Source organism: Lepisosteus platostomus, chromosome 18 (genome assembly GCF_059453375.1).
Source record: "Lepisosteus platostomus isolate fLepPlt1 chromosome 18, fLepPlt1.hap1, whole genome shotgun sequence".
NCBI lineage: Eukaryota > Metazoa > Chordata > Actinopteri > Semionotiformes > Lepisosteidae > Lepisosteus > Lepisosteus platostomus.
In genome coordinates this window covers 3,402,158-3,418,149 of record NC_142628.1, presented here as the reverse complement: position 1 = coordinate 3,418,149, position 15,992 = coordinate 3,402,158, and the positions used below count along the sequence as shown (strand labels likewise).

The 15,992-nt window shown below is 38.9% G+C and overlaps 1 protein-coding gene across 1 annotated transcript in view; it reads left to right on the top strand.

The window, feature by feature from the left end:
• Nucleotides 1–11,155: 11,155 nt before the first annotated feature.
• The window catches only part of pamr1a (peptidase domain containing associated with muscle regeneration 1a), a 32,689-nt gene continuing 27,852 nt past the window's right edge, over nt 11,156–15,992 (top strand). The window contains exon 1 of the mRNA XM_088611153.1: nt 11,156–11,438. Coding sequence (XP_088467279.1) covers nt 11,324–11,438 — 115 coding nt within the window. The 5' untranslated portion in view covers nt 11,156–11,323. The remainder of the gene's footprint in view (nt 11,439–15,992) is intronic.

Sequence of the window (15,992 nt, the reverse complement as noted above, 5' to 3'; positions counted from 1 at the left end):
ATAATAACATATAAGATGCTTCTTCCTTACTCTTTGCATGTCTCATTTTTGCATTTGTACCACCAGAGACAGAGACAGACTTGCCCATGCTACCCTCTGTGGCTCCTCTTCTATTAGGACAGTAGATTAACAGTACTGTTAAAAAAATCTAATAGGTAATTCCAAGGACAGTGAAGAATTACTATAAACAAATTCTACAAAAAAAATAAAAAAAATATTTTTTAACATCAAATATTTATTGTTCGTGCATGCTTTATTTTAGTTAGGTGAAACATTCTCTGTGTCAGTAACTGATGGGCCTAATGACCCCTGGCAAACGTTGTAAATTGGAGGATAGTAACTCTTAGTGCTCAGGTTAGCAAGAGCACACTGTTTTGCTGCAGCATATATTTTTTTAAATCTGGTTTGCTCAGATTTTTCATCCCCTGATTCTGATGAAGATTTGTCCCTAACTTGATCACTATTTGCTGCATAAAAATAACAACAATGTATTGTTGTTTGATTGAATTACAACATTAATTGTGAAAAGCACCTTCTTGCCTTGACAGATGTTTTGCACCAGCAGCTCATTTTCTTAATATACAAAAATAAAACACATGAGGTTCTCGTCTTTGTTACTGTGTCTTTGTGACAGGACACAGGCTTCAATCTTATCAAGAGAGAAAAAAAGACATTTCAGTTTTAAAAAGCCAATATCACAGTTTTGTTGGACTGTAGGAGTAACTGTGGTGATAGAGAAGCATATTTTACATTTTGTGGTTTCTATTTTTAGACTGCCAGTCTGTTTGGAGTCTGAATCCCAGAATCTTGTTAGTCTGGCAGCATGTATACTCCTCTCCTCCCTTTCCCAACTCCTACCCAATTCCCAGGGAGAAGGCCTAGGCTTCACTCCACATTCAGTGTGATGCCTGGAAAAAACATACAGCATGGAAACTCAGTAACCATGGAGAAGGATTACATAACAAAACAAGCGCTGAGAGGAAAGGGTTGTTTTCTCCCGTGATCCTGGTTCCTATCCAAAAGTGTTTCAAAAGATAGAGGCTGTCTGGGTTTTAACATTAAGAAACCATGACGCAAAAGGTCGAAATTGAAGCAACAACAGAATAAACTCTTCACTCACTGTTTTGATCATCAATATTTGTTTAATTCATTTTCAGTGGTGTTTCATTTTTTAAGTCAGGAGGGATAGGGATAGATCATGCTTTGTCATATATAGATGTTTCTGGGTTGTTTTTTAGGCCCTTACCTTGATATACTGTATGGATTTCAATTCAACAAAGGCTAGTGTTTTGAATTCAAAGATTTTACTGGTACAATACAGTATGTCTTTCAGCCCCTGACCATTTCTCAGTGAAATAAAGTTATATTCTTTACAATTGCCCAATGATAACCACTTGTGTTCACCTTGGTCCATATTTTTGCAATGCTTCAATAAACTGTCAATGTGAACACCACCAGAATAATTATTATAGCCATTAACGAAAACTGTCTTTAGCAGAAGCATAACCCAGGCTAGAAAGAACAAAAGAGCATAGTCTCATTACACAGCAGTGACTATTGCACAGTCGTTAACTACTAACCATTACATTAATCTGCTTCTGCCATCCCACAGCACTGTTGAAACACTTTAGAAATGCATGTAATTAACAAATTCCCATAACAGACATGGAAAGAGTCAAGTCATAAAGCAGTTTGGATGAAACAGATGGAGCTCAATTTCCCTATTGGGATGTTTAAGTCTCCCGAATCCCATCAAATGTCTTCTTGAATGATTCCACTAAAAATGTTGAGATGGGTTGTTATTGACATCCACAAATCTTTAGGAATGCAGGCTCTTTCACTCTCCCCCTACAAGGAGCAATCTAGAATTAAATCAAACCTCGCCATCTTTACATAGACTGACACCCTCCAGAATTATTCACACTGAAACACCGAGGCAGCAGTGTTAACCAACACTCCACTGTGGTTAGACATGCTTAGAAAATGTGTTCATTCAGTAAAGTTTTAAGCAACACAGTGTCATATACTGAATGTGGTATACTAGATACATTACACAGTATGTTAATATAACAACGTAATTGTCTTACATTCCTTATTTCATCTTGCACATGAGATCACCACCACTGAAACATCATGAGTTATTTTAACATTGATGAAATCTGTATATTCACACACCAATAAGGGCAGAATGATGGCACACTTTTTAGTATGTTGTATGTTCTCTCCATGGTGCTCCAGGTTCCTCCCACAGTCCAAAACCATACTGTTAGATTAATTGGCTTCTGGTGAAACTGGCCCTGGTGTGTGTGTGTGTGTGTGTGTGTGTGTGTGTGTGTGTGTGTGTGTGTGTGTGTGTGTGTGTGTGTGTGTGTGTGTGTGTGCCCAGTGATATACCGGTGTCCTGTCTGGGGTGTAATCTGTATTGTGCCTGTCTCTTGACATGACATGCTCCAGTTCCCACACCGCCCTGAACTGGATAAAGTGGTTAGAAAATGGATGGATGTGCAATTAAACATCTAGAATTCAAAACTGAAGAAAACTGTAAGACTTGTAAGAACACTGAAAATTAACTTTCAACCATTCTCGTAAATAAAGATTTGTTTAGAAAACCAGAAATAAGCCCATTGTAGGTAGTGTTTTAAAATATAAAAAGAACAGCATGTTTCTGGTTATAAAATTAAACAACTGTTTCATCTTTAAAGTATTTATCCTGTTATCAATATATATTTTATTAAATGGAACCTCTGCACTTGGCTCGGATTACAAAAATGAATATTTGAACAGAATTATTAAAATTAGGCTGTAAGCTTTGTTAACGCAGTGAGTTTTAACACACTTGACGGCTTACACTTTCCTTTACATCATGAATTCCTTCCCACAGCGTTAAGATCCTTGTTGTTTTGAATGAACTTGGAAACAAAACTCAGACGCCTGCCTACACCACAAACATTTTTGGCTTGTGTGAGCATAACAGAGAATAAAAGTGAAAATAATTCATGAAACAATTGCCTCTGGCATTATTTACCAAAGTAACTGCTCACAATATGAGGAAACACTAGAGTAAGATGAAAAATAAAAAAATCGAAAACATTCCCTTGATAAAGACAGATCTTTATTTAATTTTCTTTCTGCTAATCTGTCCATTCAAACCAAATGCATGTCAGATTATCAAATACCACCATTATAAAATTGTATTTGTATTGTATAGTTTCCAGTACATTTTATTTTCAGAGCAAATGACACCTAAAATTGAACTTTTTGCTAATACGTACTTACACAGCCATGGAATTTTAGAAATAGAATGAGTAGGGTAGATTGTGCGGTAGATTAGAGCACCAAGTCATCCAGCATGTGTAAAGAATGTCCAATATAAAACTCAGCCGGCTACAAAATCGGTTGCCTATGGTAACCACAGATTTGCACTGCCTCTATGAGAATTCTGTGGTATTCATAATCCATCCATCCAATTCAGGGGTGTGGGAGAATCGGAGCCTATCCAGGAAATCAACAGGAACAAGGCAGGGAGAACTCTGGATGAGAAGCCAGTTTATTGCAGGGCAGGCAGACACACACTCACACCAGATCCAGTTTTTCCAGAGGCCAATCAACCTCCCAATGTAATGGCACGGGAATGCACCTGAGGGGGGTGGTGGTCAGTGTTGAAAGAAGGATCAGAAAGAAGAGCAGAGATCAGGGTGGCTGCAGGAAGCCACTGATAGAATTTTCCATGGAGAGTGGAGAACTGGATGTTGAAGCGGAGAAGCTAATTGCTCTGGAAACCGCAAGGGAATGCTCAGGAATGATGGTGGATGAAACTGGGAGATGGAGAATGAAAAGCAAGGACAGTGTCTCTGTGAGGTGTTAATTGTTGCTTAAATGGACACTCATAAAAGAGATGTTGAACATCCTACCAACCTGTTTTGCTTTGACCTTCGAGTTGAGTCTGTAGTCAAAAGTCAAAATAAAAACCAAAGATCCTTCTGTTAGAGAAAAGTCAGTAGCTGTGAAGCTGAAAGAAAATAAAAACTCAATAAGAACAATAACACAGACACCGGCTATATCAAAATCAACAACTAAAAAAGGAAGTAATCACTGGTATAATAACCAGTCAGCCAAAACTGGATCAGGCAAGAAAAAAGTGAGGGAACCCCACTACTGCTATTGATGACAGGCCAATTATCAGATCATCTTGATGAATGAGACAGCAGAATTACAAAGGCTCGTTGCGAGATATAATCCACTCATCCGCATGAAGAAGCGAAAACACAGATCTGAATTTTCACTGAAGTGAAAAGATAAGGCAGGAGAGCTCTGAAGCAAAGTTTTATGGACAGGTGGCACCCAGATAAATCTGTAAAGTAATGAAAAGATTGGAGTTTGGAGAAAGAAAGAACTTCAGAGGCTCAGAAGCGTGGTAGAGATAATATCATGTTCTGGGAATGCACCCCTGAAATTAGCTCACTCATTTGTTTTGATGATGTGACTAATTTTCACCACACAGACAATGACAGTGAACCAAAACATATGGCCATTGCAAACAGTTAATCAGGAGAAAAAAAGTGGAACATTTTAGACTTGTCTAGTCAGATTCCAGATTTAGATTTACATATTACATGCTGAAGAAAAAACTGAAATCAGAACATTCCAAGGACAAGCAAGAGTTCAAGGTGGTTGCTTGGAAAAACAGATTATTGCATAAATACTGTAGGTTGGTGAGCTCAATGTGAAGCAGACTTAATGCAGTTGTTACCTTAAAGGGATGTGTAACCAAATACTGTACACAGTTTTACACTTTTACACTGTGGAGTGTACTTAAGGAATGCGAAAAGACGCATTCCTAATGCAAGAAATTGTATAGGGCTAATAAAGAAACATTATTATTATTATTATTATTAAAGTGAATATGTCCCAGAACTTCTAATCACTTGAGTTCACTTGAGTTGAGCACAAAGTTTCTATTCTTTCTAATATGGTCAGATGTACAGTACACATGGAACTATCCTAAAATAAAATGTACATTATATTTTACAGTAGGGTCTCAACACTTGAGAAGGTTTGGTGCAGAAAACCATCACCAATAGCCAGATCTGCCTACAACCAAGACCACCCTTATTCCACTGCCTAATGCACCACACTGTATGATTAAAAGACACAACTAGCCCTTCCTTATGTGATAATTAAAGTTCCAATGCATTGGCTTTGGGTTAATCAAAATAATTTAAATTGATTAACTAAAACAAACAACACAACAATACACTTATAGTAATCACCTAAAATAAACAAGATGAGTCGCTCCTCTGTATCCAGTGGATGCCTGAATTTACTCTGTCTTACCAGCTATTTCCTGCTCCATAGTTAGAATGTCCTTCTAACATCATAAACAAATAGGAGTTCTGAACAAACAGGAACCTAATTCTGTGTTAAAAACAATGCGTCTCTAAACAATGTGAGATTTAGTTTAGCCTGAAGGACAATGCAAATAGGAAATCAGTATTTCCCTAACAGAAGACAAAAAGTTCCCTTCTTAGGGTTCAGAATCTGGTTGTCTTGTTGCCCAATTACCTACACAGGTTCTAGTTTTGTAATCTGTTGAAAGGGGCTCTTCTACCAGCAGTTTTTCTCTTTCTCCTGTCTTTACATCGTCTATCAACTCTAACCTTATGTCTGTTCATTTCTACTGTCTTTCCTATAGATGCTCTGAGAAGGCTGACTGAATGATTTTACAGCAAGTATGTTTTTGGAGTCACAGATTAGTTCAACTTTGGCTCCACAGATTTGTGGCCATTGTAACTGTCCTTAAATGAAATGATTATGATCACTCAGAAAACACACCCAATGTTGTCCATCATTTTACCTTTGTAAAATGGTGTGTATTTGATGGAAAATTTAAACCTTTGGCAGGTCTCATAAAATATATTTCATGCAACTTAAAAAACATGGTAAAGCAGAAGCACATAATCAGTTATAGTGCACACTGTCTCCTTCAAGCATAATGGTGCAAAACTGCAAACACCAATGTACAATGTGTTTTACAATAGCTTTAAATACATCTGAACGTATAATTGCTAGTGTATACTGTGTATCATCCTTCTGTCCATCCATTTTCTACCTCCTTTACCTAGTACAAGGTTGCAGGGGAGCTGGAGCCCATCCTGGCAAGCGACAGGGATAAAGGGGCATACACCATGCCAGTGTATGTGCAATCACAGGGCACACACAGACACAAACATGCACACACTCACAACTGGATCAATTGTGAATTCAGAAGCCAGAACCTACCAGTATTTAGACTGAGTCAAGAAACCAAAGTACTCTGAGGAAACACATGTGAACACAGGGAGAAGCTACAAACCAGCGATGTGAGGCAGCAATGTTAACCACTATGCCACTCGGCTGCCATTGTATATATAATTATTGCTTCTTCTAAATCATATTTTCAGATATATTTCTATGTTTTTGATGGGCTCTGGCTCCACTGCGACTCTGTATTGGGCGAATCGGTGAGAAAATGTTTGGATGGATTGAATTTTGTCTGGTGCTTTTTGGGCATATATTTGGTTATTGATTTAAAATGATTATTCACAGTGGTATTTCTACCTATTTTATACTGTTATTTTAAAATGGCTGTATAGACTTCCATAAGAAGAGAAAAACGGTCTAGCAGATATAGTATGAATCACAGAGATGAGGAAAAAACTGTCAACACCGAATAGTTTTAAACAAATAATAAAGTTATCTAAGAACACTAAACTGATTTCTAGAATGAATTTATGAGGCAATATCCTATAATTCATTGTGTCTTTGAGAGAAAACTTACAATTTCCATTTTGACTCAGTCTCCTGTGTGGGGGGAGAAGGAAAACACTTGATGGATCTGAGTCTCACCAGATGTGGGAAAATACTTAAAATATTAAAACGGAGACAAACATGGCTGGAGTTGTACTTGGGGAGCTGGATTCAAATACAGTGGCAAGAAGAAACAGAGGGGAGCTGCTGGCTGAAAGCTGAGTAAAAATAGGCATCTTGTCCAGATCTGTAAGCTGCAGTGGTCTTCCTGGCACTTGTCAAAGCACAGTACATCCCACCTTTCTGCACTCACTCACCATCCTGAGCCGTTCCGTCACCTCACATAACCTCTGATCTACTGTAGTGTGCGCTGGTGCGTATGCAAATACAAGTCTGCTCTGCGAGTTGATTCATCCCTTAAGACATGAGGGCTGCTTAACATTTAGTGAGAAAAATGTAGTGTGTTGAAATACATTTGTGTCCTTGTCACACTTTTGAGTTTTGTTGTAAATCTTCTGAAAAGAAAAACCCGGCGTCTATCTTTGCTTCAAAGTTACCATAAAGGGGATGTCTAAAATGTATTATAGTACAGTACCCCAAGAAGTCATATTTGAACTTACATTCTAATCCACATTCACATGTTCACAAAAAAATCAAAACAAAACTGATTGGTGCTGTTAGAGATTAACCCGACTGTCAAGTTCTTTCCATAACTGAAATTACAGGGCTGGAACCACAACCTCTTGTCATGTTATCCAATGGGGTTCTGTTGTCCCATGAACAGTGACTCAATATTGCAAATGAAAAACACATGGGTCAACATCCTGAACAAGAAAATCCAATACTAAATGAACTTGTGCCCGGGATTACTAAGTAAACCAACTGTGTTTCACTTTAACAAACATCTCCACATGATTTGGCAATCACCTAGGAACTCAGAGTGGACTTTTTTGCTGATAGCTAGCCAGTTACCAACCAAACATTCTTTCTATGCTAGCTAAAGATTGGCTGTTTATCTCATCTCTTTCTGGAGATGTCATCTTTGCTAAACCATTCTAAAAGAAAAAAAACATAAATGGCTTATTGCTGAACGGAGTTCTTGATGCTAATGGAATTTTACCAGCTACTAACAGTGATCACCAACTGTAAGGGGAGCTGTTCAAGACTCCCGTGAAGTGTAGTTAAGGACCCTATGCAGACGGTATAATCCGGAAGTAAGTGGAGAAGGACATCAGGGGAAGGTACAGCAGGATAGGATGGGTAGACAGACAGGGGGGCGTGACGAGGGTGATCCGGTGCTGGGGGGCGTGACCAGGGCAAACAGATCCAGACAGTCCAAAGGGGGAATTCAGGGAGCAGTGCAAAGTCCGAACCGGGGGATCCATCCAAGACGATACAAACAGGGACAGGGAATAAAACCAAGGTAACGAGGCCAGGCGCTTCGAGCCCCAGACTCAGATGGTCAGGACGCTGTGATGAAGCCTATGCTGTCAAGTCTCTCCTGGACCCGGTGGTAGGCGGGCTTCTGGGCGTTCATCTCCCAATGCTGAGCCAGGAATAGCAGGAGCGCCAGGCTTAAATAATAAAACAGGTGCACATAATCAACTGAAATCCGAAAGGGTCGGAGCGCCTCTAAGAGGAGGGTTGCCGATCGTGACACCAACACTGCCTGTTATTGACTATGATTATTTTACATTACTTTTGATTTGTACTGATATTACAGATTTACACTTAAAGATTGTATTGCAAAAAGCAATGCAGTAGTCATAGTATTCCTCAATTAATTTAATTAAAAAAGAGTTAAAAAGAAATTTTAAAAGTCGTACCTCAAACAGAGATGGATCACCTAATTAATTAGGACTGTATCTTCTTTCTGTAGTAAAGGTTTGTATTACATTGGTTTTAGACCACTCTTGTTCATTGTCTGCATATTCAATTCATTTTTGTAATATTAATTTTGGCCCTCAGCATGTTGTTCTTCTGCTCCTTTGATGTACAGTGAGATGCTTTTTACTTTGTTACTCTTATTGTAATGTTTCATTTAATAAATAACCTGGTAAGAGCCAGACCCATAGGTCTAACAACTTGAAGGGAATAAAAACTTGCTTAGCTGTGAATTTCATTTTTGTATGTGTTATGTTTTGCTCCAGAGTCCTTGTATGCAAGCAGAGGTTCTGGAAAAAAGCAGTCAAAGGTTCTGGGACCTACAGTACTTCCTTCTTCTGAACATGTAGTTGTACAAACAAAAGATGACTGACTGGGAGCATGTGGACCTGCCACGTCGTCCTGGTGAGTCAAACATTCCACGCCACTGGGGAGCAGGAGGGAAAGTGGGGGATAGTTCCACAAGGCCCTTCTAGGTGCCTGTCTGCTAAATTCAACACGATACCACTGCAGAAAATAAAATGTGAGAAGGGAAATAGGCTTTACCTTTCAACCATTTCAGTAGCTTTACTGATTCTGCAAAAACATGCCGTTCTTTCTGCTAACGGAGCAGAAAGATACAGCTCAGATATTTATGTACACTGGCAGCCTCCTACTTATTGCTAGAAAAGCCTTGGTAAGACATGTTGCAGCTTTTCAGGCTACTGTATATCCATAGAGCAAAGGACAGGGCAGTCATTGCTCATTGGCTCCTGTTGTGGTAGTACTGTCCCCTTCTTCAGGCAGTAACTATCACAAAAGTCTAAGAAAGATTTCTCTATGCTTTGCCAAACATGCACCAAGTGTTTACAGTACTTTGTAATTGTTTTACACTCTTTGTATGATGCTTTACTTTATAGTTTTTAACTTTGCTGCACTGTGCTATGATTTATTGGTATTCTCCATGAACATTTTTAAGGGCAATGTTGGACTTCAGAAGAGAACAATCTGTCATTGCTCCATCAATGATGATGATGTTGCCAGCACCACACTGTCTTCCGATAGAACAAAACACCTTGACATGGGTTCCAAATGCTAGCAGCATGAACTCAGGATTGCTCAAATTCATTTCCATCTTGACAGGTCGTCCAAGACCAGGTAAAGAAAAAGCAGACCTGCCACCCAATATTTAATTTAATAAACCTGAGACCAGCTGAACAAACATTAGAAAAATGATGAAAGGAAAGAAAAGGGAGCAGAGCACACCTCTGATTCCCACATTCTTCTTCAGACAAGGAGACGTGAGTTATTTCTTCCCTGGTCTTGATGAAAGGGGGTAGCAGTCTGGTTCCCCGCTTCTAAACTGAACATCTTTGAAAATTGAACATTCTTACTTTCAAGAGTACCTGAGCATTTGAGGTTGATTCATATGAATTTCTTTAACTTATTGAAAGGTTCTGACACAGAGTTAATATTTTGTTTTGTTGATACAGTCAGATAAGGTCAGTGTATTTGCAAGAATCATTTTGCCAAAATCAGTACAGTATATTGATTGCTTGCCCAGGTTTTCATAGAGTACAACACAATTTGTGATGCTAACCCTAAAACATGTGTTTCAAGTAAACAAACATTTCTACAGGGTCCCTACAGTTCGTTCAAAGGTCTAAGAGTTTTATTTGTGTGCAAAAGTTAACAATTCAATTTTGGGGGCTTTGAGACATTCTCTTTTTACACCCACCCTCCAAAAAACAGACCAGGAGTGCTTTAATGACGCTATCCTAACATGTGGCTATGTAATCACACTGTAAGGCACATTTCCAAAAAGGATAAACAAGGGCTGTATCTTACTCACATTCTGACTGCACAGTATTCTACTCCTGAGAGGTTTATCTTATTGCTGGTACTGGGGGGTGAAACATTTTACTCAACTCTTCTTCCATACCTGTTTCTCCATGCAAAAACAAAGCTGTAGACTGTCACGTACTGTAATCCTACTACAAGTTCTTTTAAGGAATCCCTATGCTAAACCTGTTTTTGCTTTTAATGTAAAGTGTGGTATTGTGAAGGTACTGTACACAACCCTTCCAAAATAATAGTTTAATTGTATGCTACATACTGTAGGATGGACTTAATCCTGTCCAGAGCAGTTGGAGTTGCCCAGCATGAAGTTGTTTCACTATTTCAAAGGACTGTAAAGTAATAGCTGTCATGACTGTCTTCTCACTGTGCTGATCTGTAGGGAAGAACACCGATGAAATTGCCTTCACAAAGGACATTTCTGTGCATATGTCTGGTGTATCATGCAAGGCAGGAACACATCTGTCTGATGATTTAACTGATCATTTTAACATGATTTCAATAACAATTTACGAGTTTCTTCAATTAAGAGGAGCCAAATATATTTTCCTATGTAGAATGCGCCTTGTTTGCGAGACTGCGCTACAATGTGAGGAATGGGTTAAAATGAAGTGGGTTTTCTCAGAGCCAGGCTTCATTCAAGCGAAGTGACGTCGATCCTCGGGGCTGTTTGAGGGAGTTTTGGAAACTTCGTCCGGCACTGCGCACCATGTGAGGCTGACTGTAACCCGAAGCAACTCGGAAATCGACTCATGTCTCACAATAACAGAGCAGGCGTTCGCTGCTCAGAAAGTAAACAGAGCTGAAGGACTGCACCATGCCGTCTCCGGGAGTCTGGCAGGCATCACTGCGCACAGCGAGACGCAGGCTTGGGGTAACCGCGCCAGTCTCTCTTCTCTTCCTCGCTATCCAGGTGTCGGCTTTACCGTATGGTAAGAGTATTCATTTATTGCAGTCATTAATATATTTATATTCATTCATTTATCTGTGACACTCATGTTAGTATCTGTAGCACGCTACACGCTGATTCTCCAAAAACACGTCACTAAGATGTCAACTCAGGAATAACACTGTAAACACTTAACAACAATATTAGTACTTTAAATAGCGTCTCCAGTCCTGTATTAAACCATGTTCATGCTTGTGTTTAAACAAAGCCGGTGAACACAAAGTTAATTAAAAATATTATGAAAAAGGTACTGTACATTGTTTTTTTTGTGTGTCAATATCGGTCAGGTGCAGCAGTAACGTACAACTCACGGTACTGACAGGGCTTTACAGAAATAAGATTGTCTAGCATTCTTTAAAATCAATCTTATCATGTAATATAATTTCTAAAAAATATTGAAAGTTGCAGTTAATAAGTTCTAATTAAAGATAAAAATTGCACAATACTATTATGGAAAGCCTGGGTACCCACTGTGAAACAAAGGAGATAATATGCCAGTCTCCGAAGCCTGGTAAAGAAATCCCACCCTTATTGTTTTTAAATGTCTTGTGAGACCTTGGAACTTCTCTGGAACGCTCTGAACTTCAAGCAACACTGCTCTCTCGTCATATGTGCTTTAGTAAACTACTCTGTAGTGCACATTCAGACTCTCTCATTCTCAACATGTTTCAAATTCTTAAAGAACACTGATTTAAATCCTTTGGCTGATTATTTATTTTGCTGAAGAGGGATGTGTTTTTTGGGGTGGCACAGTGGCATAGTGGTTAACTTTGCTGCCTTGGCGTTCTGGAGACCTGGGGTGCTGTTTGCGTGGAGTATGTCTGTTCTCCCCACATCTATATGCGTTTTCTTGGGGTGCTTTTGGTTTCGCGCCGTCCAAAGAGATTCCTGGTAGGTTAATTGGCTTGTGGGAAAATTGCCCCCGGTGTGAGTGTGTGCATATCTGTGTTTGTGTGTGCCCTGCAATAGACTGGCACCCCTCTAGGGTGTACCCCACCCCGTCTCTGCCACTTGCCTGGATAGGCTCGGCTCCCCGACCCTGAATTGGATGAAGTGGTTAGAAAATGTATGGATGTGTTTTTCAAACTAACTCTTTGACTCTCTGCTCTACAACATACAGTATATTGCAATTCCTGCCTTGTGATGATGAACTGTAAAATATGCTGTATACTGTATATTATGTTTGCAAACTGAGGTCAGAGATGGGTGTTTTGCTGGTATTTTTAGCTTGGAAACATGCTTTGTCTGCACTTCGAGGTGCATTGCAAGCTTGCCAATATCACTCTAATGAGCTCAGCTGGTAGCTTTGAAATGATGAATAGTCTCAGAAGACGGCATTCCAGTTAACAGTGAGCTTCCAGAATACAGGAGCCTCTGGGACAATGGGCTCAGAACTCTCAGTGCAGTTATTTAGTATGCAGTAAGGTAATAAATGTTAACAAGGAACTGAGTCTGGAAAATTAGTTTGCGTCAGCATATTTTAAAAATATGGGCCAAAACCTTTCCAGAGAGCTGTTGGAGAGCCCAGAATAAGGTGTACTAGAACATACTGTAAATACACAAAACAAAGATTGCAAATAAGAGAGAGGAGGCCTTGAGGACTGGTAGCTGGTTTCAGCTAAATGATTCATGGATCTCATGCAGCTGTTTCTTGAAAGAAACCAGGGCATCAGATGTATGTACAGTATAGTAGGGTACCTTGTTCCGGACTCCTACAAACTTTTGTATAAAAAAAACATCTCCTTTTCATAGTTTTACAGTAAATGCCCTTCCCAAACATTTCCACTTTTGTCCTCTGGTGCGTGTTTCACTCTTGATTATGAAGAAGCATATGGGGTTCAGCTTTGCCAATGGTCTTGAAGATTCTGACTGCTTGAAATAGATCCCCTCCAAGTTTTCTGTGTTCAAGACTAACTAAAAAGCTTGAGCTCTTTCAGCCTGTCAGTGTAGGGGGTTCCCTTACTTCCAGGGAGGTAGCCAGTTGCTCTTCTCTGAGCTCATTCCAGAACTGTAAGGAAGAGCTGCTGCTCATGTTCTGCAAATTTCTTGGAGTCTTCTTTACCTAGAATGTTCCCGACAATACTGATCAGCTGTATTTAAATATGAATTTAAACTAAGAAAAATGTTGTGTTTTTTACTTTCAGTGTTCTTTCTCATTCTTATGTTTAGGTAAAATTATAATTAATAGTATGATTTACATTACGTTATCACAATTACCCCTTTCAATTTTAACCTCAGACTAACAACATTTTTAGCTTGTTACCTCAGTTGTTGAAGCACAGTGTCTAAGTCTTAAATACTCAGTACAGCTGTTCTTTTGGAGCATCATCATTGAACACAGCTCATTTAAAAAGATGATAAAATCAGAACAATTAATCTTTTCTGTAAACATTGTAATTCCGATATTACAGTCCAGCTGTAAGTGTAACTAAATTCATTGAACTATAACTGAGAGGTCTAGAGATGTGTCTTTGAATCTAAGTTTTGTGGTGTTCTGTGTTTGCAATTCACCTTTAATATAAATTATTGTGAAGTAAATCTTGTTTATGTTAAAGGGAAGATGTCCTTATCAACCTGGAGTTATCAACGTCCTTAATGTAGAGGACTGATCCCTGCATCAGGTTCATCCTGTACAGTACAATATTTGTCCATGTTCCACACAACTGGGTTCTTCATTGCTTTATTTAGTAAATAAAATAATGAAAGCACAGTAGCAAACTGCTGGTGTCAAAAATTGTCCATTTTATTCGATGAAGAGAAAATAATCTTCTGCTAGATGCTAACATGAGTCAGAATGTTGCCATGAATGCTCTTTGTGCTATAAACTCAGAGGTTTTATAGCAAGAAAATGAGTGTTTGACCATAATACTGTAAGCCAGCTGCGGAGGCTTCCATTTTGATCCAGATCTCATTTTATTGAGTAAATTATTGGCTTAAGTAATTTTTCTTAGCCATTGATTAAAGCCTTAAATGCTGAATGTTTAGACACCAGTTCTGTAAACTACACCACAAACCAAACTAAGTGCTGGAGTTAGAGCACAGAACTGTAGCATAAACTTCACTGAAAGACAACAAGATTGGGTATTATACAGATCTCTGTAACTGTGTGTTCATTCAGACAAGGCTGGCCATTGCAAAATGTTTGACTCATACACTTACACAGCACTTTTGTCTGAAAAATAAACAGACAAAGCCATAAAGTGGATATACTGTATGGAACACAGCAGAAAACAGATGTGGGTTTTGTGGGGTGTATTCCAGTTTATGCTGTCTTACATGTTGCATGCATGTCTCCCTTACCCTCAGTTGATTTAAAGACTTGTGCCATTTCATTCCTGCAACAATAAACAATCTTTGTGGTGAAAAATAACGCTAAGATTTATACACACGTCTTTGGGTAGTACAAATAAAAGTAACTTAAGAGGAATGATAGAGGAGGGCAATGCCCTGAACACTTACTACCCAATAGCTGTTATTACAGAGTACCAGTGAATATTAGCCATAAAGGTAAAAGTAAATGACAAAGGAAAATACTGGAAAAGCCATGAAGGAGTACATGTATGAATACTGTATGTATACAGTATTGGTGTAATGGAATGTCCCTGATGGTTTTAGTGACCTGAATGTCACATTTCCTTCAGGGCTTGCTTAGAGTACTAACCCAGAAGCAGTCAAATTAAGCACTGCAGAAATGTATTGTAATTATATTCAGAGGTATTCTGCTTACTTGGTTTTCTGTATCAGTCTGCAGTGTGTTTACCTGTAAGTAGATTTGTTTCTTCTCTCTTTCAGAGTGGTACAATGCCTTCTGAAAGTATTAGTAGTCTGAAAGTATCTGGGATTTGTTTTATATAATTTAAAAGAAGACATTGAAATGTCTTGATTTGATAAGTAATAAACCCCTTTTTTGTTACACTCCACATTGAGCCCAGGTGTATCTAATTACCTTCTGAGATCACTTTAAATTTGAATGGAGTCCACTTACGGTCGGTTCTGTTGGTTGACATGATTTCAGAAGAAATACAACTGTCTATAATACAAGGTCTCCATGTTGATGCTGCATGTTAGAGCAGAAACTGTACTGCGCAAGCTGCTGTCTATACAACTGTGATAGACTTGAGAGGAGGCACAGATATGGGGAGGGGTATTTAAACATATCTAGACTGTTGTAAGTTCTTAGAAGCACAATCTTTTAACCTTTGCTAAGAGCAGAAGTTGGACTCAACATTCTAGAACTGGTTCATCTGAACCTGGACTGTTTGCCAGCAGAGGTTTGTTTCTGGGTTCTGTCCTGTAAGCCTGCAGAGCTCTCATAGTCAGCCGCTTCAGTCCTCCAGCAGACAAAGCTATTGGGATGACCTTTGGGCTTACAGCACTGAAAGGAATCAGATGCATAGCAGCAGTGCATACTGTATTGAAGGGGCCATGGACAATGGAAATTCTCCCAATTTGGTGCAAAGTTGCAGGTGTCATCGATGCTGATTAATGATTTGAAATTCCAAAAACGTATTTGATATTTCCAAATTAAAACTTAAAT